General features: G+C 40.2%; 1 protein-coding gene across 16 annotated transcripts in view; it reads left to right on the top strand.

Annotated features, from left to right (window-relative positions):
• The first annotated feature begins 6,678 nt into the window (after window positions 1-6,678).
• AFDN (afadin, adherens junction formation factor) overlaps window positions 6,679-25,392 on the top strand; it is a 122,315-nt gene continuing 103,601 nt past the window's right edge. For 4 of the 16 annotated variants that reach the window (XM_061991594.1, XM_061991589.1, XM_061991590.1 and 1 more), the window contains exon 1: window positions 6,682-7,237. In XM_061991594.1, coding sequence (XP_061847578.1) covers window positions 7,124-7,237 — 114 coding nt within the window. In that variant the 5' untranslated portion in view covers window positions 6,682-7,123. Of the gene's footprint in view, window positions 7,238-25,392 lie in introns of all 16 variants that reach the window. The other 12 variants (XR_009818328.1, XM_061991596.1, XM_061991588.1 and 9 more) reach the window with 5 other exon arrangements.

Genomic DNA, 25,392 nt, shown 5'->3' with positions numbered 1-25,392 from the left:
AATATATTAGAATCCCCCCACTCGCCCAGGTATTCTCTTCTTTAACCAGTTGGGCAGGACTGAGTTGTGACATTCATAAACTGAAAAAACAGGTCCTTCATTGAGTTTGATGCATTTAGTTTAATGCAGGTGAGGGGACTCCTCATCTTTGTATAAATGAGATGACCCATACAGCTGTGTCATGCCTAACATAAAAATGGCATAATTGGCTAAAGCAGCAGTAGGCTTGGAAGAGAGGCCTATGTCACAACCTAAGGATTGAAGCTTCGAAGAAGCATTACTCTCAAGGAGGGATGATAGTTAGGCAATGTTTAAAAGCATGTCTTTTTCATCTGGCTTAACTTGTGAGATGTCACTTCTTCATGGCCATTCTAGTAAGTGCTAACCTTACTAGGAAGGTAACCTTCATAGTTAGGGTCTAATCATGTCACAAGACAGGTGTCAACTGCTTTCTGGAAATAGCTGCTTTTCTCCACTACCTACAGAGAGACTCTACAGTCATCTTCTTGGTCTTTTAGACAATTCAGGTTAGGAAAAAATGAGTCCCATTGCAGATCTCTACAGAGGAGTTCCCTGATGCTTTCTGTTACCTTTCACTTGTACATACAAACCTCGCTCCTATTCCATTTCTGAGCTGGACAAAGGCTTCAAAAATGCAGAAGCATTACTAAGGGAAACTTGCTGAGGGAAGGACTGGCTTTTTTTTTTTTTTTTTTTTTGGTGGAGCAGGCACTTTCATTTTACATGTTTACACCAAAGTTTTCACTTATAAACCTCTGGAAGTTTTTTGGTTGGTTTTTTTTTTTTTTGTGGCTAAAGGTCTCCACATCCAGGACTTACATACTATATGATTTAAAAGAATGGTGACTGTTAAGAGTAAATAATTGAATATCCATTACATTTTCAGCTCAGTGTTACGATACTTTAAAGTGAAAATCCTTTCTGCACTTTCAGACTGGTTCTTAAAACGTGAAATAAACCCAAAAATCAATGGCATGCTGACCCAGTCTGCTTGCAAATCAAACTTTTCTAACAAAAATTGCTCTGCTGTGGCCAAATGACTTCTGCTTATATGTGAAATGTATGTATGAGTTATAGTCTGTGTGCAAAAACAGATTCAAATGAATGCCCTTTTAATTTTCTACACAATGCATGCTTTGAATGGTGTTATTTTTTTAGTCAAGTTATTACAGGGTGGAAAGGATGTGTGGCCAATGGCAGTAGGTTAATTACAAGATCAAACACCCACTATGTCTTGCTCAAGGAGCCTTGAGATGATTACACATTGTTTTAACTAATAGCCTAGTTTGGACCACTGATTGGAGAGCTACCCTCAAATTTAAAGCAATGAATAACTTCTATCTCAGGGTCCTTACCAGTTTTCCAAATAATGCTACATACCACAGAGACACTAGAATACATTACTATAGGCAGGGGATGTCAGTTTATTTACACTGTCAACCTGACACTTTTCCACAGACTCCATTCCTTCCTTTCCCGTGTTATGGTCAGCGAATTTCTCATCTTCTTTCACAACACAGGAGTTTGTGAGAAAATACTTCAGAAATCTGTGATTAACAATAATAATAATAAAAAAACCAGAAAGCTTTTGTGGTATTTGCAGCAGCTCTGAACTTTAACAGATTGTGCTTTAAATTATATGGGATAAGGCCACGAGAAGTCATCTGATAATCTAATGTGTATACCAGTCATTAAATTTCTTCTCAGTACTTGTAGGTTGAGAACAGCATTTCTTGGATAAAAAGCATTTTCCAGAAAAGCATTCAGTACTCATCTGTGGGTGAATCCAGTAGGATTACAGTATCATGCTGACATGAACTGCAAACCTCTAACTGGGACCTGACCCTCTTCCCATTTGCTTTTGACTTCCAGGAGCTGTTCACCTGAAGATCTCCCCTGAAGACAAATATACATCTTGCTGAAGTCAACACAAATTCTCATGTGCTGCAAGACAGCAAAACTCTCATCCACTTTGTAGAATGTAGATCAAAGAGCACACTTCAATAAAGACAAGATGGAGGCTGTGCATGCTCTGAAATTACAAATACAGGTATGCCTAAACACCCCGACCGTGTAGAGGACCCTGCCTTGAAGACAGCTGTGCATAAATGGTCCACTGGACCATTTCAGCATGCAGATCCACTCCTTTGTGCCCAACCACCTGTAAGATAAATTATTAGCATGGTCTGACTGTGAACCAAATAGCTTATAGACAACTCCTAGGCACAGACTGGGAGTAAACACATGCCAATGACCACCCCAGCAGGTAATCTGGATGCAGCCACCCTGTTTTAGAGCTAAAATAATTTAAAACCATAGACATGGCCAGGCTAGGTCAGTCAGTTGTAGGGCCAGAGAACAATGCTTACACTGTGTATTTTATTAGTACAAATGTACAGCTTCTGTAATTCATCCATATATAAACCTTAAGGAAGATACCTTTACTAAGGTAGCTGCCATTTATACAGTTTTGTGCTTCCCCCTCCCTAGAAATAGAGCAAGGATAATTGAAATAAAAACCTAAAGATTTCCAAAACCCAATTACATAACTTGCCACACTTGCCCTGTTTTCCCCTCTACTTTCTCCCTCCCCCTTCTGTTTTAAAGAGGTCAAGGTTATTAAATGTAAGATCCTACATTGGTACAGTAAGAAAAGTGGGATATAAACATAGAGATTCGTCATGCAGCATGAGTTTGCCCATGTAGCCTGTGTGTACTGGGTTTGTTTACCAATTAGGCTATGAAATTGATACTTTGCTGTACACAGTGTGTGCAATTCATGCGGTTGAGATAATGGTGCAATGAAGACCTTCTTTTCCCTCCCTGACTCATGTGAGTTTATAGTTCCCAAAGCTGCAATCCGTATTCCAGCTGATTTATTTACCTCAGTGGGTGTGCCACCTATGTAAGGACTGCAGTGTGATGACCCAGGTTTGCAGTGGCAGTGTGGCTCCAACATAAGCTTCTGTGTGGCGTTATGCAAAATTACAGCTCCTATGCTTCTGCTCCAGAAAGGTGTGCACACTTGGGAAGCCATGAGAAGGGTTACTTTAATAATTTCTGTCTTATCTATGAATTTATAACTTCCCACTGTGTGCTGATTTATCCAGCGTAGCACTACACATCAGATGTACACTGCCTCAGAAACTTAATGTTGCATTCTGGCAACCATATGGGCAGCTGGCAAGCAGCCAGGAGATCAGCAGACCACGACCCTACCTTCACGCAAACCTTCCCTATGCAAGAGAACTGTTTGCACAGACTGCACTAGCCAAGGAGCAGAACTAAAGGGATCCTGTCGTTCCTTATAATCACCAGATCCCCCAGGGACAGATGTATGCCAATATGATTAATGAGAGATGCTGTACAGATATGACCCTCTTTCTGGAAGTAACAACGTGGGCATGGCACTTCTTGATGGCTTGAGGAACCGAGAGGACTGCAAAGGCCTCCTTACATATCTGTGTTTCTTCTTCATGGAGTTCTCTTCAAGCTTTCACCTGTGATAAAACTGAGCTTGCAAGCTCTATGGGGAAGGGCATTTATCTTATTTGTTCTGTAAAATACATATTATAGTTGGAGTGCTGAACAAACAATCACAATAATGGCTTACGGTAGCTTAGTTATCTTAAGCATCTTAAAAAAGAAAAGAACATTGTTCAGTAATGAAAGAAGTAAAAAACATTTTTCATTATCACTTGCAAGTAAAGCAGTTTTTGTTCCCAATTATTTTGCTTCTCTCACTCTATTTATTATTCCGTATCACTTACAGAGTTAAAGCTGCTACTGGCTTCAGTGAGACTACCTACAGAAATGCTGGGTTGAACTGAAAACTCCTCAAGTAGGATCCTGTCTTCTCACTATGTAAATGACAAAAATCTCAGAAAGAATACAGAGGAAAAATCAACTTAATAGTTTCAAGTAACTTTATACAACATCTTAAACGGAAGATGTCTTGATGATCGATTGAACACACAACCCTGTTCATAATTTATGTGTATAATGCTTTCCATTTGTAAATATCTCTGGTTTGGGGTTTTTTCTTTTACAACCGTTCACTGGAATTATGTCACTTGCCAGGCTTTACAGCAGCTGTTTTACTTCCCATTGCAACAGCCCTATGAAAAAAATAGGGACTGAAAGTGAAGCAGCACACATATTCCACCGTAAACTAGCTGGTACACTATAATTTGATGCTTTAGCATGCTGCACAGTAGCTTTTCCAAAGAGATTGGGGCTTATGCTCTCTCTCACAGTACAATCTTCATATGCATACTGTCCTGCTAGTTCACTCAGTTAAATTCTTGTCTACATTATGATTTTTCTTAAACCCTGATGCCACACTAAAGCTGCCGCCGTTTGACTGTTGATAGCAACAGCTTGTTCTGCAGGTACAAGCAGGCCTGATTTCTTTCAGTACTGCCTCAGCACTGTCCAACTCTGCAGAGCTAATCAGCATTGTGGTTGCTGCTGGTATCTGACCATCAGTAGCATTTCCATTGGTCCTGCCACTACAGAAATACATTGTAGTGACATTTCTGAGAACTTATATCTAAACTTTATTAGCCTGCTCCATTCCTGCTCAGTTTGAGGGATCTGTTTGTGCCCAGGCTGGAGTCTAGCTACGGTTTAGAAATGCTGACTAGCTGCAGTTAGAATGGAAATAAATAAATTCACAGCTGATTATACGCACCACGTGGATCCAGCACAGTGATATTTTTACTCCTATTGCTCCCCAGCATTTGAAAACACAAGCCAGTAAATGCTAAATCAACTACCTTTAGCAGCCAGTTTTCCCAGACCAAATGCTCTTTTCCCCAGGAAAAGCAATGCTACCTATGTAGCCTATAATAGTAAAATGGTGATCTATGCACATTTTGTACCTATTGTAGTCCTGAAGTAATACAGCCACTGTTTCTCATCCTGTGTCTTGAACAATGCCATTACACCAAATACCCTGACAGAGCCAAGCATACAAATCAGCATGACACTCCATAAACATCATCTGTGACAGAGCATGTAGCTATCTGCTGGACTTGTGGCCTACTGCATTGCAGCTTTTATATGGTTTCTTGCTCTTTGCAGGCACTGCCAGAACATCCAAAGTTACCTAGTTGGACATTCTTTCTGGGGATGGAAAAAAAAATCCATAATATATTTTTTCCCTTTTATGTAAGACTAACTATGTTTCTCCAGTTGAGTTTTTTCCTTCTTTCTCTCCACACTTTTAGATTATGATATTACAAGAATTTGAGATTTTGTCCCTCCCCTCCAAGTTCTCCAAGGGCTCTCAGAAGGGCTTTCAACAGCTCCCACAGTTTAGGACATGAGTAATAGGATCTCTTCTGTCCTTGGAACTGTAAAGTTCTAATGTGGCACAGTTACAGATGTAGGGCAAAAGTGTAACTGACCTTCACCTGTAAAACCAGAACTGCTGGTGCTTATACAGGAGCTATACTGCTGAATAAAAACAGTAATTTAATTGCTTAATGTAGATAAGGCCTCTGAGGAATCTTCTTCAAATAATCCAGCCAGTCAAAACTTCATCGGCAAAACCCATTCATCTGAATTCCCTCAGCAAAGAGGAACTTGAAATACTTTGTAAGGTACACTAAAAAGAAACAGTATTTCCTCCTTTTTAGCCATCTGAAGAAACCCATACACATTTTGGACAAGTGAGTTCACATATGATTGCTCAAGGAAAGAATTTCTCAGCATGCCCAATGCAAAACAAATACTACTGTCTCTGAAGTATCAGGATGCATTATTTACATCAGTGGGTTAAAAAACAAAGCCAGCCCTCCAGAGCTGTACTGGATTCCTCAGTCTACACAGTGGACAATGCCTCTTAGATCCAACAGACACCTTCTGTGAGAAACCACACATAAATTAGCTATCTAAAAAACATTAAAACCTATCTGAGGCTTTAACTTCATCTCAGGTTGTTCTCAAATTGAGGTAATTTCGGTCAGTACAGTCTTTTTAGACAATTCCTTTCAGGTAGTGCTCCAAAAACACTCTGTAAACATTGTTATCAAACGGAGCAGCACTCAAGCGTTTATTTCCCTGGCTTTGCAAGGGAGAAGCTGAAGCGCAGCGAGGCGCAGCTAGGCTCGCCGACGGGCTGGAGGTACTTCCCCCGCTTCGCTTCGCAGCGGCCTTGATCTGGTCGTCCTCCCTTCGTGCGTCCTGACCTCTGCCCGCGGGCAGGGCGGGCGTGGGCAGCGAGGGCTGGGCGCGGGGACGTTCCCGCTCTGGCGCGGAGAGGCAGCCGCGAGGTCGCCCCAGCCTCCGCCTGCACGGTCTTTGTTGCCGCGGCCGCCCAGGCCCTTTGTTGCCGCCAGAGCCGAACCGCGGGCCCCTCTCGCAACCAGGGCTCCCGCTGCAGCCGAGGGACGTCCTCGCGGCACCCTCGCGCCCCGCCCGCCTCCGGCCGCGGCCACGGCCACGGCCGCCGCGCGCGCCCGGCCGCCACCCCCCGCGCCCGCGCCCCGCGCGGCGGCACCCACCGCACCTGGCCGCGCCCCGCCCCGCCTCGCCTCGCCCCCCGCCCCTTCCCCGCGCCGGGAGGGGAGGGGAGAGGAGGGGGCGTCCTCCTGAGGCGCGCGGCCGGGAGGTGACGGCCGGCGGGAGCGCGCGCGCGCACCCCGGGAGGAGGAGGGCGGCCGGGCGGGGGCGCGCACGGGACGGTGTGTGAGGGAGCGAGCGAGCGAGGGGAGGGCGATACCGGGGCGGAGAATAGGCGGCAGCGGCGGCTTCGCTCGGCTCAGGGCAGGCGAGCAGGGACAGACGCTGCCGAGTCGGGAGACACAGCGGCCGCCGCCGCCGACTAGGGGCATTCTTCCTCCTCCTCCTCCCCGCCCTTCCCCCTTTCTCTTTCTCTCACTCTCCGCTGTCCTCCGGGGCCGATCGCTGTCGGCGGCGCGATCCCGGGGCGTTTCCGCGGCGCCCGCGCCGGCAGTGGCTGAAGAGAGAGCCGGCCCCTCCCCTCCCCAGCCGAGACTGAGGGACCCCCCGCTCCGTCCCCGCCTCCGCCCCTCGCCGGGGTTCGGCGGAGAGGGCCCGGCCCCGGCTCGGCTCCCCGGCGGCGGGCTCGGCGAGGATGTCGGGCGGCGGCGGCGGCAGCCGGGAGGAGGAGCGGCGCAAACTCGCCGACATCATCAACCACTGGAACGCGAACCGGCTGGACCTGTTCGAGATCAGCGATCCCACCGAGGTAAGCGACCCCCTCGTGGTCCCCTCCGCCCGGCCGGCCGGCCCGCCGCGGCTCGACCCGGCCCACCACCCCCTCGGGGCCGCCGGGGAGGTGAGACATCGCGCCCGGGCCAGGCCGCGCCCGCCTCCGCCCCGCGGCCAGCCTGGCCTCTGCGCCGCCCTCCAGCCCTGGCCGGGGGGCTCGGGCACAGGCCTCCCCCCGCTCGCCGTTGACGCGCGGCCCGCTCTGGACGGGAAGGAGGCTCTGCACCTCGGTGGGGAGGGCCGGGGATCGAGTGTCGGGCACGGCAAGGGGCAAGGAGCGACTAGGCTGAAGGCAGGTTGCAGCGGCCAGGGAGAGAAAGGGCGTGCAGGGCCGGAGTCCTCCCCTCCTCCCGCCCCTCCCGCAGGCACATGCCGGCCTGACCCTGCGGGACAAACGGCTTGGAGGCAGGAAACCACTCTGGGAGCTGAAGGTGGCGAAAGAGGGCGGGCAAGGGTGGTAATACATAATCTACATCTCCCCCCACCCCCCCAAACGAGTTACCTTTGTGGGCTTTTTTTTGTGTTTGTGACTTAAACAGAGCCGAAAGGCGGCTGCTGTTAAGAGGACTGAGAAGCCTGCTGGTGAGCTTTTTTTTTGTTGTTGTTGCTGTTGGCCGCTGGTTTGTTTCTTTAAATACTCAGCTTTGTGCAGAAGGTGCCTCTTACAAAGCAACCTGCTCTACTTGAGCGGCTCTGCGGGCCGCTGGTGCAATCTCCGGGGTAGCTTTCCCAGGGCGTGACAGACGGAGCCTCTGCTTTGGCTGCCTGTGTGTGAAGGCTGCCAGCCCTCTGTGTAAAGTAAATATCAGGAGCAGGTTCGTAGTCCTGAGTTCACATGTTTTACCGGAAAAACGCAGCGGGTAATGCCTTCCTAATGCAATGGGTGTTTCTGGTGGCTGACAGAGCCTGGGTTTTTACTCTTTTCAAAAAAAGTCATACTCAAACCACACCCTACCACTACCCCTTGTCATGTTCTCTTTGGCTGGTTAGTGCTGTGCGTCTGGTTTGAAAGCGGCGGGGGGGGGGTGGAGAGGCAGGTTATAGCCCTGTTTGTGTGTGACAGCCCGCTCCTTGCTCCGAGGGTGGAGGCTGGTCATGTGCGTGTTCCCGGGGAAAAGGAGGAAATTCACACTTGCTCTTGGCTTGGCTCTGGTCCTGGTTGTTTATTAACAGAAACCTCTGAGAAATCACGTTGCCTTAGAGCTTGCTCCGGTTCCTGCACCCAGGTGCTGGCCGGTGGCATGGCCACGAAAATGTCTTGAAATCGATTCTAAGATGGTTAAGTCTGTGGTAGCCCGAAAAGAATTGCTTTGGGTATTTTCAGTTTTGCTTGTTGCAGACTGTTTCCTGAATGCCAAGATGAGGGGTTTCTGTGATTATTTCCTACATTTTGCAATACTTATCATAATTAGAGCTCCCTACTTGTATTGCTTGGGTTTTGACAGTATCACTGTTGGCTGACAGTTGCTCTTTCAAAAAAGTGGGCTGGTGATAGCGTGAAGGAGCCTTTGTGATTGTATTTGTGAACATAGCACAGCCTTTCTGGAGTTGCAGGCTGACTGGTGTCTGTGGCTTTTAAAATTTTTTTTGTCTGATTAATGTATTTGTCCATTCCCAGTGCTTCATAGGTTCAAATACCAGTGGGTTTTTTTCATGTTTATGGCAGATTGTACTGCTGTAGTTTTGTTAGTGAGGTGTTTAACAAAACTTACCAATTTTTAGATCAGCCTTACATGTTTATCATAATTAACTAGACTTTGCAGAAAAGTTACCAGCTTTCTTATAGTTGTTATGAAAAGAAATAAGATTTTAATTGCATTAGCTCCATACTTCTGTAGTTAAGCCTCTGAACCTGTGTAGGAGCCTACTTCGTGCTATTGGCAATGATGTTTATTTCAGTTGAACTACTGATAGTAAAAATTAAGTGCCTGAATAACTTTTTGAGTGTCTGAGCTTTTTAGACTACTGGTTTTCAAAACGTTTGAGAGATTGCAGGTGCATTTACAAGAAACTGCCAGTGGGTAACAGTTTTATAGATAAAGTATACTTTTCTTCCAGATAATTACAGATAGAAATGTTCACATTTACCCTCAGCTGACTAAACTTGGCAATATTTTCAACCTAGTTGGTGTGATTGTTATGTGTACTATTTATGAGCTTAAATGAAAGCCCTTTTACTAGACTGCTTCAGAGCTGACAATCCTCTGTTGTTTTCCTTGCTTTTCCAGGCTCGGCTTGATCTAAGGTATGTCTTGCTTATTGTAGGGACTGCAGTGAGCATGACATCTGTGAAGATGCAGTAACCTGCATGTGGCTTTTGGTTGTATGTGCCTTAGCACATACAACCGCGGCCAACTGGATCAATTTTAAACTATTCAAAGATGATTGTTGGCCCACTGGGTTAACTTTGCAGCCAACATGTGCCTGTACTGCAAACTGTTGCCTAGGAGCTTCTGGTTGTATATATTGTATTTAGAATAGTGAGACTTGATGACCAATAGTGATTCTGTGGGCATTTTTCAGTGTAAACAATCTGGTTTAAATGACTTATCTTTTAAGTTTCCTATACAGAGAGGGAGAGTAGGATTTTCCAGAGGAGCTAATCAATTCCTTACTAGTAGATTTCAGAACAGAAAGGGAAGAGCAAAATCTAGCGTAAATGGCCAGGAGTTCTGACCAGGAGTTTTATGCAGTGACAGTGAAAGGTATTCATATGTGACCTGATGATGTACCTCAGTGTTAGTTTGAAAAGTCTAATTTTTTGGTGAGACAATTGCTCTGTGTCCATTGGGTCCTCATGACTTAATGGAGAGTGTAAAATGTGGTTTGGTTTTGAATGTATAGAGTATGATTTTGAAAGTAGTTTAAATATGTGTGGGGGTTTTTTTGTTTGTTTTAGAGAAGTGCTATGTGAAATGAATCAGTTTGAATTCCTGTTAATATTTCCTTGTGTAGAGTACTCTAAGGGACCAGAGTAACTTGCCTCTTTTGTGAGTTATGCACAATTTCTTAAAATTATATTGCCTGTAAGATACTGGAAAGCAGGAGCCTTGGGTAGGACATATTGTAGATTTACTTTGCTAACTTTTTCCTAATTTGTTATGAACGTAACTGAGTCATTCAGTGCCACTTTTCTCAGGCAAAACAGAAATGAATGAAACTTTCTATTCTGTGCTCCAAGTTGGTTATTTCTCTGTATCCCACGTGAGGAAGAAGACTGAAGACTTGGAAGTGAGGGTTTTGTGTCTTTATGCTTTCACTCAGGTCGCTTGTGGACTCATGCTTGACAGCAAGTTGATAAGTTTTAACTGTGATAGGTATTTACCTTTTTTTAACAGTTGATGCTATTCTGAGAGATCTGTTAATTTGCATTATTTTAATATTGATTATTTTTTTGTTTGTGGTTTGTTTTTTTTTTTTAAGTCATGGCTGAGAGAAGCTGTGTGGTTTGAGAAGTTTATAAGTGAATAACCCCAAAGCTCTGGTTTTTTTTAATTTAATACTAGCTAAATTCTAGTTGTGGTAGGAGTGATGCTAGGTACAGCCCTTTGCTAAATAACAGCTTTTTAATGCATGCACTGATTTAAACATGATTAAGCTTTACTGTATCTGTTTCTAATCATGAGGCAGCTACTCATTTTTGCAAGCCTTAAGCTAAAGAAGGTTTTTGAGAAATGTATGATGAATCTTTTTTTTTCTTGTAATCAACAGTGAAATTAAAAATTAAATAGTATATTAACCCTTTCATTAAAGATTTCCACTTTCTCCTTGCATTTGTTCCAAGTGTTACTAAGCTTTTGTCTGCTTTTAATATTGGGTTTTCTTTTTTTTGTCTTTTTTTTTTTTTCTTGGACAAGGATAGAAACATAGCAAAAAGACCTTTTGGAGTAGGAGATAAATCAAGATCAAAACACCAATTTAAGTCTTCGATGATAGTAGTACACAAAGTTTTCAAAAAGGAGTAAGTTTGAACTAATGATTTGGTAACAAGTGCATAGAGCTTTTCAGATGCTTGTATTGATGCAATTTTTATCTTTGTTCTTTGGGTTCAGATCTGATTCTGATAGGGAAGATGGATATATGACATAAATATGTCATCTTTTCAAAGTAGTTAAGCAGGCTCATTATTTCAATCTAGTTGAAGCAGTAACATTTAGGAATCATTTAAGTTTTAAACTCCCTGCAGATTCCCATCTGCATGGTTGCTCACCTGTAGGCCTTTAAAAATCAGTTACTGAGGCTTCTTTTAAAAGGACTTGTGTTAAGATGGGGATTATCAGTGCCTATGCATTACAGGTGGTACTAGTAGTGGGAGTGCAAGTCTAGAGGTATGAGAATATCATCTGAATGGTGGGAATGCTTGTGCCTATTCCACAGTTTTCCATTGTTTTAACTAGTGCAAGTCTGCAGACTGTATGTATCTCAAGAAGCTCATATCTAAAAATACTGTCTTTTTAAATTTGCCAAACCTATTATATGAAAAAAGAAATTATCTTTGAAACAAATGTTGGAAACAAATGTGTCTTGAAATCTTTAGGGATTGGTGCCTACACTTTCTAGTGAGTAGAATGTTTTTCAGTAATTGCTACTTCTAAACAGACACAGTTCAAGAAGAGGGAAAAACACTGAAGTGATGGTTAGAGGTTAGTAATTCCTAATTGGAGCTCACTGAGTTCTAGTTCTGCATTGAAATGACTGGTGGAAAGAAGTCATAGATGCAAGTCTGCTCATTTGCATCAAAAGGCCTATTTGGAGACCAGTTTTCGTTTAACAGAGTAAAAGTGGATAGTCTGCCTTTACAAATGTTACTATGCAGAGAGCAATAAAAAGTTTGAATTAAGACCTTGACCACACAATCTACAGGCAACATGTCATGAAAATATTTCTATGAAGAGATTTTATGCTGTGCTTTTAGGTATTCCTTATGTAAGTTATTTCTTGAGTTGATGGCTAATTAGGTCCATACAATTCAGACACACTGGCTTTAAGAATTCCCTCCTGATGTGTGAATCTATTCTGTGCCTAAAATGCCATTGACAAGCATTATTTTCAACTGAAAAAAAAAAAACCTAGTCCCCTGGACATGTTAGGTATTTACTTTGTTTGCACAAGGGTGGGTTTTTTTTTTTCTGATAAGACTATTTCTCTTTCACAAAGATTAAACCAAAATGAATAGAATACACTTCTATGATTTTTTTTGAGGAAAAATTTGCTTTGTGAGTAATAAAATTGAGCTTTTTTTCATAAATGTTTTTGTCGTCAAAATGAGCCTAGAAAAACTAAAACTTAACTGAAAGGTGCTAAAAGTTGCAATGAATTGGTGTTTGTGATAAAGAGGTAGAACGTAAGAATCCACTTGGAGTTTTATCATTGTGTCAATATTTGTTTTTGAAAACTTGCTTTGTTTCAAATGAAGGAATTATGCCTATGCAAAATTCAGAGCATTGCGACTTACAATTTTGATTGGTTCTGATGAAGGTGGAATTGCAAATCACAGTGTGAAGTAAACTTAATGTTATGATAAACGTAAGTCAAATTTAGCAAATATTCAAGATAAGTAATGGAGTATTTCACTAATCACTACTTAGGTGATTTTAAATTTTTGGAGACTTTTGGCTAGGGAAAATATGTATAAAATATATACTGAGTGATGCTTAGTGAATAGAGATGTGTGGTATTGAGCTTTTAGTTTGTGAAAAGGCTAGAGCCTGTTAATTTCTGCTGTTACAGTTGTCACATTGACTTTGTAGATCTTTTCTCCTTACAACGTAATTTTTACTTTAAAAAATGAGCTGCTAGCAGTTAAATGCAAGAATGTTATAAGAGGATAGGGGTTTTTTAACTGGATATAAAATCCCGATGTTTGAAGATTTTCAGTACCTGTTGAGCAATGTATTGACACTATTTTTAACGATAAGTAAGGTTGGACACACATCTACTTGGAAATATTTGAGGTTTGTATAAAAACAGAGCAAAATATCTTTCTCTTCCTGGGTGGAATAAAAGTCATTAAAAGTGAAAATGCTCAAGGACCACTGCTTCTCCTAATTTTTTGGGTTTCCTTTGCTTTTTTTTTTTCCTCTCAGCTTGTTTATTTCCTCACCTCTTTCCATACTTCTATTTTGCTTTCAAGCAAGGAATGTTACTGGTTTGCATTGAGATGCTCCTTTCATTTTTATTACTTGCTAAGCAATCAGGAATGTGCAAATGGAAGTGTAAATTTACAACAACTACTCGTAACTTTAAAAATTTTAATTCAGTTTAGTGGCATCTGTAATGTTCATATATTTTCTGAGTTGTTTCTTAGTGTTTTATGTAGTCAAGGTGTGTATCAGAGCAAGCTTGTTCTTTTTCTTGTTTTATCTTCATGATGAGGGAGCTTTGCAACGTTCCTTAGCAAACTTTTCTTTTAATGAATGTTATCAGAATAAACCAGGATAAAGCAGGTATTAGATAGTTTTTCTGTAACTGTCTCTGTCTAGAAGTTTGATAATCCGAGATGAAAACAAGACACAACAGAGTTTGAATTTTATAGTATTCAAAATCCTGGTAGAATTTCCTGAAATAGTAATCAAGAAAATCTCTGAACAATCTGATAGTGACTTAGTGTCTTGACTATTAGTAGTTAAGAAGGAGTCATTAATTCTTATTTTGAGAGGAAAAACTGCTCCAGCACTGATAATCTAAGGTTTGTAGAAACCTATTGAAATTCACTACTTACCTTAAGGATCTTCCATGTTCCACATTTCTCTGCACATCTTTAAGCATCCTTATGTGCTTGGATGCTCATAAAAATCAATGTGTATAATTGTAAGTGCACCGATCTAGCTCTCTCAATAAATCTGCCTTTGTGGAACCCTTCTCTTCCACGTTTCCTACACATGTACTCTGCCCCAAAAATCTTAAATCCACGACCCTAAACTGGACACCTCAGTCTTCTGCTTAGGTTACAACAGTCTTCAGATGTGTGAATCTTGCTACATAGGTGTCAGAAAGACCCCAGAAGCATGACTGTAATTATGCAGCTTTGTCAGTAGTTTCTTATGAGGTTACTAATCAGCCAGTTCTCTAGTATGTGCCATGTGGACTTTGGAGTTTGGAATGGCAGGACTGTTGCAGTCAGACCTCTCTATAACCACTTTGTGCCAAGAGTGGCTGTGACAGTGGTTTTTCTTCTAAGCTTACTGTACTATTATAGCTATGTTTTCCTTATCTTGGAGAGGATTTCTTTTAATACACTTTCAGCTTGAGCGTCGTCTATTCTGGGTATCTGCTAGGTAGAGACAGAATGAATTTTCTGGATCAACCTTGCACTGAATTCTATGGCTACTGAGAACTGACACCTTGCACCAAAAGGAAAAATTCCTTTCTAACCACCTCAAAGGTGATTAGGATGGTACTGACAGCACATAGAGCTAAATTTAGCTGAATTCCAAGGGTTAAACAGAGTGTTTCTTTACCGTACAAAATGGCCAAGGCAATTGTTTTTTTTCCTAGTTTCATCTTCCTTCCTTCCTAGGTAATACCATGACGCTATCAGTAGTAGAAGTCTGCAATACTGGTTTATTTCTAATACCTTTATACCCTCAATTTCTAAGTAAGATATTAAACAACAGTGTTCTTTGTCATGGCTGTTATTTGCTTAAGTAATATGAAACCTTTTCCACCTCAGCAGCTGTAAAAGAGGATGAACAGTTTCACGTATACACACATTCTGTGTTCTGCAGACACTTTATCACCCACTATTCAGCAATTCTGAGTCTCATAAAGAGATAGTAGTGTTCCTCTCATGACTGCCATCTGGTTGCTGTTGTGAGGGTTGTCTTCTGCAACATAGAACTATCCACCTTTAATTATCTTCCAGCTTCATGGTGTTCATGATAGTGATAGGTGGTGATGGATTTTTCTGGTGCTAATGTTTAGCAGTTGCTTTCAATGCTTCCTTATCAATTTGAGGGCATCCAGAAGTACTGGATAGTAGTAGTTAAATTTGTATGTTGATATTTACTGTGGCTTTCAAAACCCTTTCTCTGTCTTATTCTTCACCCTCAATGTCTGTCTGACTTAAATCATCACATCAACATTTAATAATATTTAATTCTGAGTGCCAGATGCCCACCAAAACCATTCCATCACTGCCTCCTAAACTGGACAGGGGAGAGAGAAATATAAGAAAGAGCTTGTGAGTTGTGATAAGGACAAGGAGATCACTCAGCAATTATGATCACAGGCAAAACAGACTCAACTTGGGGAGAATTAGCTTGATTTATTAACAGTCGATCAAAACAGTGTAGGGAAGTGAGGAATAAAACCTAAATCTTTAAACACCTCTCCCCACCCCTCCCTTCTTTCTGGGTCTCTGCCTCCTTCCTTCCCCCCGAGAGGCACAGGGGATGGGGGCTGTAGTTAGTTCATCACAGATGGACTTTTCCACTGCTTCCTCTGAGGGAGAGGAATCATCACACTTCCCACTGCCACAGCATGGAGTCCCTCCCACAGTAGACAGTCTTCCACACAACTTCTCCAATGTGGGTCCTTCCCACAAGCTGCAGTTCTTCACAAACTGCTCTAGTGCAGGTCTCATCCACAGAGGAAACAGTCCTTCAGGAGCAGACTGCTCCAGAATGGGTCCTTCACAGGATCACAAGTCCTGCCAGTAAACTTCATCCAGCGTGGGCTCTTCTTTCCGTGGGTTCACAGGTCCTGTCAGAATCTTGCTCCAGCATGGGCTTTCCGTGGGGTTACAAGTTGCCTTTCAGGCATACACTTGCTCCACTGTGGACCTCCATGGACTGCAAGGGCAGGACCTGTCTCACCACGGTCCCACAGGTTGCAGGGTAATCTCTCTTCCAGTGCCTGGACACCTTCTCCTTCTCCGCTGGCTTTGGTGTCTGTGGAGATGTTGTTTATCACATTCTCACTTCCCTTCTGCTGCTGCTGCTGTTCAGCATCTGTGCAACAACTTCTTCCTCATCCCCAAATGTTAATCACAGAGGTGTTACCTCTTGGTAATTGACTGTGGAGCGGCAGGTCTATCTCAGATCCAACTGGCATTGCCACTATCAGCTACAGGGGAAACTCCTACTAGCTCTTTTTTTTTTTTTTTGAAGAAGCCACCCTTGTAGTCCCCCACTACCAAAGCCTGACTGCACCAACCCACTGCAGCTGACAATTTTTTAATTGGTGTTTAGTTTATTTCAAAAACTTCTTTACATGTTCACATATGTGAGATCTATGTAAAAAAAAAATTGACAAGTTTAGAAAGGGACTTTTTTTATATTGTTGACCTTTCCTGTTTATATACACCAGTACAAAATAGCATGGTAGTATGATTTTTGGTTTTTTTCTTTACATTGATCATTGATCTAAACCAGTTTTGTGAGTAGAACATACATGTTAAGTTTTATATATAGTGAGCAATTTTGAGTCTAATGCTTGAAAGCAAGCAATATTCAATGAAAAATATTTGGAAACAAGTGATATTACTTGATTCTTAATTTTTTTTTTTTTGTTAAAGTGCTTCTGTAAGACAATATTAAGATGAAGTTATGTAGATCACACTTTTACTTATGTGTAATTTCAACCTCTTAAACTGTCTTGTATCTGTATAAAAGGCATAAAGGCATTTAGCATTCTCAATTTTGTATTTCACCAAGAGAGTGGGATGGGAAAACAGTGATGCAGATACATGAAATAATGTGTTGGAAACTGTGTTTTAAATTTGGTTACTACAGAACCAGAAAGAGAAGCCAGGTTTTTACACAGGTATGCAGTTTGCTATTTGCTGGGTCATGCTAATTTGAGATTTCACCTTATAAAATGTAGGGCAGAGGGAAGTTACTCACATTTAGGATGTCATACAGCACCACTACCACTCCACCCACAGATTAAATCTTAAGCTGACTTGTACGATATAGAGTGAATGCCCTTTTCTTCTATTTGGTACCTGTGTACAGCAAGAAATAGATTATGTATCTTCATAGAAAACTTGAATTATTTTATTTTTGTTTGTTTCAAAAGTACTTCAGTATCAAATCTCCATGAGAATGCGTCATTGCACTAAGTAGGCAACTTAAATTATTCATCAAGGTCAAAACTTTTCCATATGTCTAACTTTTTGGTATTCAAACCACTAGGGAGCTTCTAAACTGTTAATAAAGAATGTCAATAAAACACAAATTTGTTTTAAAGTGAATTCAGAATACAGAAGAAATTAAAAATCCTCGAATCATTTACAAGTTAAAAAAATGTTTATCAATTAATTACTTGGGAAAACTTGCTTCTCATTGTGGATAATAATAAAAATTTCACACCACAGATAATATGGTGTTAACTAAGAAGGTATGGAATTTTCACTTTTTTGTTTGCTTGGGTTTTTTGTTTGTTTTAATTTCTGTAAAAATAAAATATTTTTGTACAAATAAGACTTGAAATTTATTATCCACAGTAGTAGAGAAACAAAACCTCAGCCAGCACAAACATTACACTGGGAGACATTATTGGTTGTTAATTAAATACAAGGAAAAGGGATTAGAGACTCCTATATTTTTAATCCCATTCTACTTCTGCATACTGCAGTCTTTGCTTCTTGACAGATTTTTGAGTGTTTTTTTGGGGGAGTAGTGGGGGTGACATATCATCTTTTCCTATTCTTCCGACATTCCCTCACTAATAAAAGGCTAGAACTGGTTTTGATGTAACTTTTCAGCTATGTTAATCTTGATTTGTTGCAAAGATTCTTTGGGTAGTATCACCAATTGAAGCCTAAATTGTTTCATGGTGAGTCAGAATATACTTGAAATCTTGCATGGTAGTGTCACTTGTGCCATCCTTAACAATGTTTTAATGTATTGAGTAAGCCAAACTAAATGCTAAATGCTTTTGTAATCTGAGCCTGTTTAAACTCGAAATATTCCTGTTCATGGTTAATCATCTGCATTAATGTTTGTATTGTAATTTGTCCTTGGTCCATGTGCCACTGAAATGACAAGTCCCTTGATAAGTTAGGTTATTGGACGGAATTACATTTTAGAGCAAAACACCTCTTCAAACTAGGCAACAAATTTGTTTTCTGGTAGGTTTTTTCTTTCAATGCAGTGATGACAAGTGAAAGATGGGAATTTTTTAGATGACATTAACTAAGCATACAAGCCATGTCACTGGCTGCAAAACTACCTGCTGGGCAAAAAGACTGGATTCGCTGAGAATCGTTCATGTACTGTACATTGGCAAACACTTTCTTCTGGAAAGTCCTGATAACAAAACTGAACTCTGCTGCTGTATTTAACTGGTGCTATGTGAGAAAACCAGTAATTTGTTGTCTTCTAGAATAAATCCTTAAAGTAGATCTGGTAGTGCTTTTTAAAACATAACGCCTTTGGAAATCAAATGTCATTTGAAGGGTGAAATTAGAATGTTCATGGGTGGATTCATGACTGAGGAAGTGCTTTTTGCTTTGTTATTCTGTGTTTTTGGTTTTGTTTTGTTTTTTTTTAGATCAGATATATTTTTTTCTGTATATATGAGGCAGATTACAGAAAAATGTTGCAAAAGAAAATTTACTTCATATTGAAAGGCTTAGATTGTATTTTCAGACTGGAAAACATTTCAAGCTTTTATTTTTCCTTAAACTAAAATATATTCCAGAATATTGGTGGGTTTTAAGTAGTAAACAAGTTTTAGTAAAAGCCCACAATTTTGCACTGCTTTAATAAAAATATATCTGGTCTGGACTTGATTATTGCCATAATCTGCTCCTTGAGATCACTTTCTTCTTGAAACAAGCACAAAAATTTTCATTGCTTAGTCATGTAAACATCACTGATGATGATGAGTGAGTAGCCTGTGGCACAGGGAGGAGTTGCATGTCTGAGCTTAGAAGTTCTTGATCACAGCTTAAAAATGAATGAATGCTGAAATTACCATTACTGACTCTGATGTTGCAAATTTAGTCCGTCTCACTTTATTAGTAGAGGTCTGTCTGAACAGAACAGCTTGCAAGAGGGAGACCTATGTCCTTACAGAGAAAATTGTGCTTGCTAGTTTTTGTTGTTCAGCAGAGCCACTGTAAAATTTGGCTTTAGGGAAAAATGTTTTATTTCTGTTTATTTTTTACCTCTCAAATTTGAGACATTACATAGCTTAAAATTTTAGACTGAAGACCTTGTGGAGGTAACATCACTAGAAATTAACATCTTGAGAGGGAAAAGTGTTTATAGGTTGTCAAGACCAAGTTACAAATTGAGATACATGATCAAAGGCTCAAAAGTGTTTTTCACTGTATGGCAGGTTGATTTCAGGGCAAAAAACTAAAAATATGATTCTTCTATAAGTAGTCAAACTAATAAGTCAGTGTCATTATTAGTAATTTCTTCTGTATATAACCTTTTTTTTAAAAAAAAAAAATGTAATTTGCTGAGCTGTAACTTTGGGGCCTGAAATGCTCTTGAACATCCATTTGGAAGCTATAAAACAAAGATGAAGAAGAACAATTGTTCTTCTCTGCTTGACGTGAAAACATTATTGCATAACATAATTTGAAAAGAAACTGATATGAATTGATTTGACATAGTTACCCATATGCCTTCCACATTGAGAATTTTCAAACTTCTTGGAGGACCATGGAGAGATCTGTCTGTGTGATTTTGTGGACGTACATACCTTTCAGATATTTAGTGATTGCTTGATAGCCACTACTAAATACAAAGTTGCTCTCAAAAGATGACAAAGTGATCCATATGTTAAAAGTAGAGTCAGTGACATGAGTTTAGCCTACTCTTGTGGAGGAGCGGTCTTCTCAACTGCTCTGGGGATGCAGATTGCAGTTTGGAAATGATGTAGATGTAGACCAAGTTTTACAGTGAGTTCTTAGGCTGGTACTCTCAGCAAGAGTGAATATTTACTTGAGAAGTTTTGATCATTAAGTTATTCATGATAATTATGAAAATTTTAATTTTTAGTCTAGTTGGACAAATTCACATGATGCAGATCCTAGACCTTTGTAATATAGACAATATCTCCATTGTCATACAGGTAGAATTCTAATGACACGTAGAAAATTTTGTATACTAGTGTGCCAACTAAATTAAGTTCAGGAAATCTGTCATCTGCAGGTTGAAATAAAGGAGATTTTGAGATTGATAAGGTGAACCCCAAGTGCATTTTTCTCTTTAGAATAGGACTGTTTTCTTCTTTCCTATTGTTTTTTTCAAGTGAGCAAGAGGAAGGCTGATCCTTTAACTATTTTGTTGATTTGCATCTTATTTAATGTTGAGTTTTGTTCATGAGAACACTGACAAAAAGAGGCTTCTCTTAATGTCTGAAGATTAGATACTATTTGGGCCTCATTCCCTCCTTGTATGAAGTGAACAATTGAGAAGTTTTGAAACTATACTGTTAATGTAATTAAACCAATGTTTTTCATTCTTTTCTTGATCTCTCTTTTGTTTTGGTCTACCTCACTTTCCTTTCGTTCCTGCTTTATGAATTTGATTTCTTCTGATGTTCTGTTGTTTTGTGGTGTTCTCCTCAAAATTAAGTTTTACTGCTGTGGTTAGCATGTAATTATTATTATTATTAATATTTCCTCCTACTCTTACTCTCCCATGCCCCACATACCCTGTAGCAACTAGGGGATTGCAACAAATCGGTATTGAGGGTGATGAACCACTTCCCCTATTGCACTCAGATGCTGTCTGGAACTTCAGGACACAGCTATATTCAAAAGTAACATACACAACCCAAAGAAATCTTATCTGTTTGAGGATATGCGGAGGGTGAGGAATATTTTGATTATTATGAAAGACTCTTCCAAGTCCTTGTCTAAAATTTCAGTGTCTTGCTTTTTCTGATATTTCATTACATTTTGGTTGTATAATCTTTCTCAAAGAATGAACAGGGTTTATATGTTAAAAGAATCATGCTTAAAATTACCGACGATCTATTTATGTTATAAAATATTGGTTTGTATTCTTAGAGGGAAAATGAGTTAACAACTAGTCTTAATATTTTGTGCTGGTGAATGGACTAAGCAAGCTCACTTTAGAGATGCTATTCAGTGGTTTGTCCAATAATATTATTTTTGGGCTTCCAGTTCACTTTATCACAGAATCTTAAGGGTTGGAAGGGACCTTGACTTTATCTATGTTACAAGTGAAACTATGATACAACTTGCTAATTACAAATGTGTTCTGCAAAATAGAACTTTTCAAATGCCAGTGAATAGTAAGGTAGTGGAATGGGTTGCATAGAGAAGCTGTACAGTTTCTGTCCATAGAAATTTTGAAGATCAGACTGGATAAAGCTTCAAGTAGCCTGATCGGACCTTAAGATAGCCTTTATTTCAACAGGAGGTTGTATTGGAAACTCCCAAAGTTCCTTTTCTCTGAATTATCCTGTGAACCTAGATGGATCAATTGGGGAGGCTGGTGGTGGTTTGTGTGTGCCTGACTGATGTAATAATTACTGTTTTCTATAGGCGAATAGTCTTGGAAAGTCAATTGGCCTGTTCTCTATAGATGTTTAAATAAGATCAAGCCATAGTTTGGTTCAGAAGAGACCTCAGGAGGCTTCTTGTCTAAACTCCTGCTCAAAGCAAGATCAGCCCTTAGACCTCTCAGGGCTTTACCTGGTAAGGTCTTGAAAACACCTGAAGACTAGATACTACACAATCTGTCTGTGTAGCTTCCTCCACTGCTTGACTGTCCTGATAGTAAAAAAGCTTTTCTTTATATCCAGTTTAAAGGTCTTTATTGTTTCAACTTACATCCATTAACTCTTGTCCTGTCACCATGCACTGCTGTGAAGATCTTTACTGCATCTTCTTGATGGCCTCTGTGCAGATTTTGTGGGCTGCTTTGTAGGTCTTCCCAAAGCTGTCTCTTCTCCTGGAGGAACAAACCCAGTTCCATGTCTCCTCCTAAGACAGTTCTCTAGCCTATTGACTGTCTTGTGGCTGTCTGTTGAGCTTCCGTTGAGAGAGGGACCCTCTGTCCTTATATTGGTGGACAAAAACTGGACTGATGAGTAGAAGAAGAAAATTATTTTTCATGATCTAAAGCCTGTATTCCTCCTATTAATACATCTCAGGATGAGTTGACCTTCTTTGCTGTCAAGACATGCTTCTCAGTCTTCTTCAATTTGCTCTCCACCAAGATCCTGGGGTCCTTTATAACAGAGCTTCTCCCCAGCCAGTCATTCTTGAGCCTGTGTTGTTGCAAGACATTATTCCCTTAAAGGACAAGAGTTTGCATTTGTCCTCATTGAATTCCAAGGAATTAAAAATCTGCTCAATTCCTCTCCCCACCCACCCAAAAACAAACCACAACCCAAACAAACCTCAAACAAAACACCTGAAAAACAACCCCCCACCTGGTAGAGCTTCCTCTGGCAAAACGTTTAGACAAGTGCTTCAGTGCTTTGAATACTGAGATGCTTAGACCCATTTTGGAGTTGAGTGCAGCGTTCTTTTACCCCATTATAATGGCTTTTATGATTGAAAGTACCTTAATGTTTCAGGATTGATTTACATGGCCTTTGAGTCCGGCATATGTTAAAGTAACATAGTTTACTTATGTGATGGATTGTGGGGGGATGAGGTCCTCATACTGCGGGATAAGAAATGATTAGAACTTGTGTAAATTCCACTTGTTTTTGTTCCTCTTTTCTTCTCCTGTTTCCTCCTCCAGATCACACATCTCTATCAGTTGTTGAAACAGATACTGGAAGTGGATGAGTTGTGCTGGATTGTTTTTGTGGATGTATGTTTATTGTGAATAATATTTGCTTTCACTCCTGTTTATTATTAGCTTTATAATACCACATTTTGTGTAGTACAGTGTGTTGGCTAATTAAATTCTTTGCACTGAACCTCATGTTCTTTATGTTCTGAATTCTGCCATTGTGATATGGGTCTTGGTGATGCCTAAAAAATAAGTTTTAAGAGCATACATTCCTTGGGGCAAATGGTAGCTGCAAATGTCTTGCATTTGTGATTTTTAGAAACAAAAAGTTTTATCTATGAAACATTATTTTTGACCACAGAAAGATCTTTTCTGATGCCAAAACTTCAAATCAGCTAGTATAGTTGGTTAGATATGGAGATGATATCAATTGCATGGAAATGTAGCTGTGCTGATAGGGTACCATTTTTGGTGGAAGAAATGCTGAAGTACTAGTTTGAAAGCAGACTGTGATCTCATTTGGCCACAGATGCTCAATATTATTATTAGTTGCTTCGGTGAGGCATTTTTACCATTAAAATTTAAATTACTATTTTGAACTTGGGTAGTATTAATCTATTAATTCTGTAAATGTTCCAAGGCACTATTAACATAGCAATAATTCAAAATCAAAATAAACCAAGTAAGCAAACCCCCAAAACCTCAACATTAAATTTATATATTGGTGTTAAATTTCAACAAAGCTTTAAATCACCTTTCCTGCATTCTATGTTGGGATTTGTTTTGATGAAAGATTGCTACCCATTCTTAAGTAGCTAAGTTACCACTTCAGCCGATAACCCTGGGTTCCATATCTGTGTGTTAGGATTTCCACCTAAAAAACATGGCTAGGAATTTTTATTGTGCGTTCTGGGAAATCAGCAGTTGAGGACTGGTTTGTCCCAGAACTTCAGAGATCACAATCTGGAGTTCCTGAAAGAAGAAATTTTTCCAGAAATCTCTTTTCCTAAATGGAAGCTGTTAAGCTGAACCTAGCAACAGCAGTGTGCTGTGGAGAGAAACTGCCTGTGTTATGACAATGTGAAGCCTTAATGTTGAATGAACAAACTCTTGAAGGAGCTATTGAGTTGTATTCTGTAAAGTCTGTAACCATCTGCTCTCTCAGTTTTAGGAATGAAGCTGCCGCCTTGTCTAAGCAAATACAGAAATGTACTGTTTATTTTTAAGCCTGTTCCAGACCAGGGGTGGATAGGATGGGTGAGGACAAAAGCAGTAATGTGAAGGATGCTTGTGTGATGACAAAGCATTCAACTTTTCAGTCATCTTTCTGTTTTTCCTATCTCCTCCCAACTCCACACACCCAGTTTTGTAACTGGTGACCTGACTGACCTGCCCACTGAAACTTCCTCCTTCTGTAAGCGGCCAGTGGCAAATATTTGTGAAACAAGGAGCAAGCCACTACAAAATGATGGAGCAATATTGATTAAGTTGCTGCTCTATTGGAGTAGATTTGTTCTGATGCTTAAATGAGAGAAGTGATCAAGTAACTCTGCTAACTTAAAATTTTGAGCACTTAATCAAATGAATCAATCCCATAATTACTTTTCAACCCCACATCATGACTAAAAGTGAAGACAGGTTCTTAATCTTACCTGATATTATAACAAAATGATATTCCAAGGTCCTTTATATCATTTCGAAGAAATACTGAAGTATCAGTGTTTATGAGTGGGGAAAAGAACTGTCTTGATATTGTTTGAAAATAGAATAGTCTTGAACAGAACACTTAATCTAATTAGAGACTCAAGTCCAAAATATTTGAGAGGGCAAGATCAACAATTGTGAAATAACCCAGACTTTTTTTTCAATGGGCATAGATCTCAGCTCAATTGTTTGAAAAATTAATGATGATTTCTGACCAAGTTAATTTTGACAGAAAGTCACTGAAATTGGTCTTTTTGCTTGTACCACGTGATACCCGTTTCTAGTTTATTTGTGCTATTATGAAGAGAACTGCAAAGGAAATGAGGAGCTTCCTATCTAATAAAGTGGTCAACTGCTGTTTCCTCTATTGGGAATAATGTTGGTGATTACTCACAGTCGCTGAATTTGCATTGTTGTCCTGAGCTGGAATTAAATATTCTGAAGCTGTAGGAGAGAAAAATGGCTGAAATGCTGCAGTTAGAAAGAATAGCTTTTTACTTTCCATAGTTATGAGGTCCTTTAGAGTACTTCTTTGTTTTAATGACTATTTGGTGACATAATTAAATGATACTTTTAACAGATTTAATTGAACTTTTTTAAACATATGTAATCCACCCTGTCTCTGGACTGACTTTCTTAATTATGAGCACTTGCTCAAATCTCGCTCTCTTAAATTAAATTTGCTTATTTGCTTCTAGCCTGTTCTGTTGAAATGATGCTACTGTGATCTCAGCAGGACGTTTGAAAC

This window comes from Colius striatus, chromosome 2 (assembly GCF_028858725.1).
Source record: "Colius striatus isolate bColStr4 chromosome 2, bColStr4.1.hap1, whole genome shotgun sequence".
In the NCBI taxonomy this organism is placed as follows: Eukaryota; Metazoa; Chordata; class Aves; order Coliiformes; family Coliidae; genus Colius; species Colius striatus.
The sequence above is the reverse complement of the archived record's forward strand: the minus strand, read 5'-3'. Positions and strand labels throughout refer to the sequence as shown.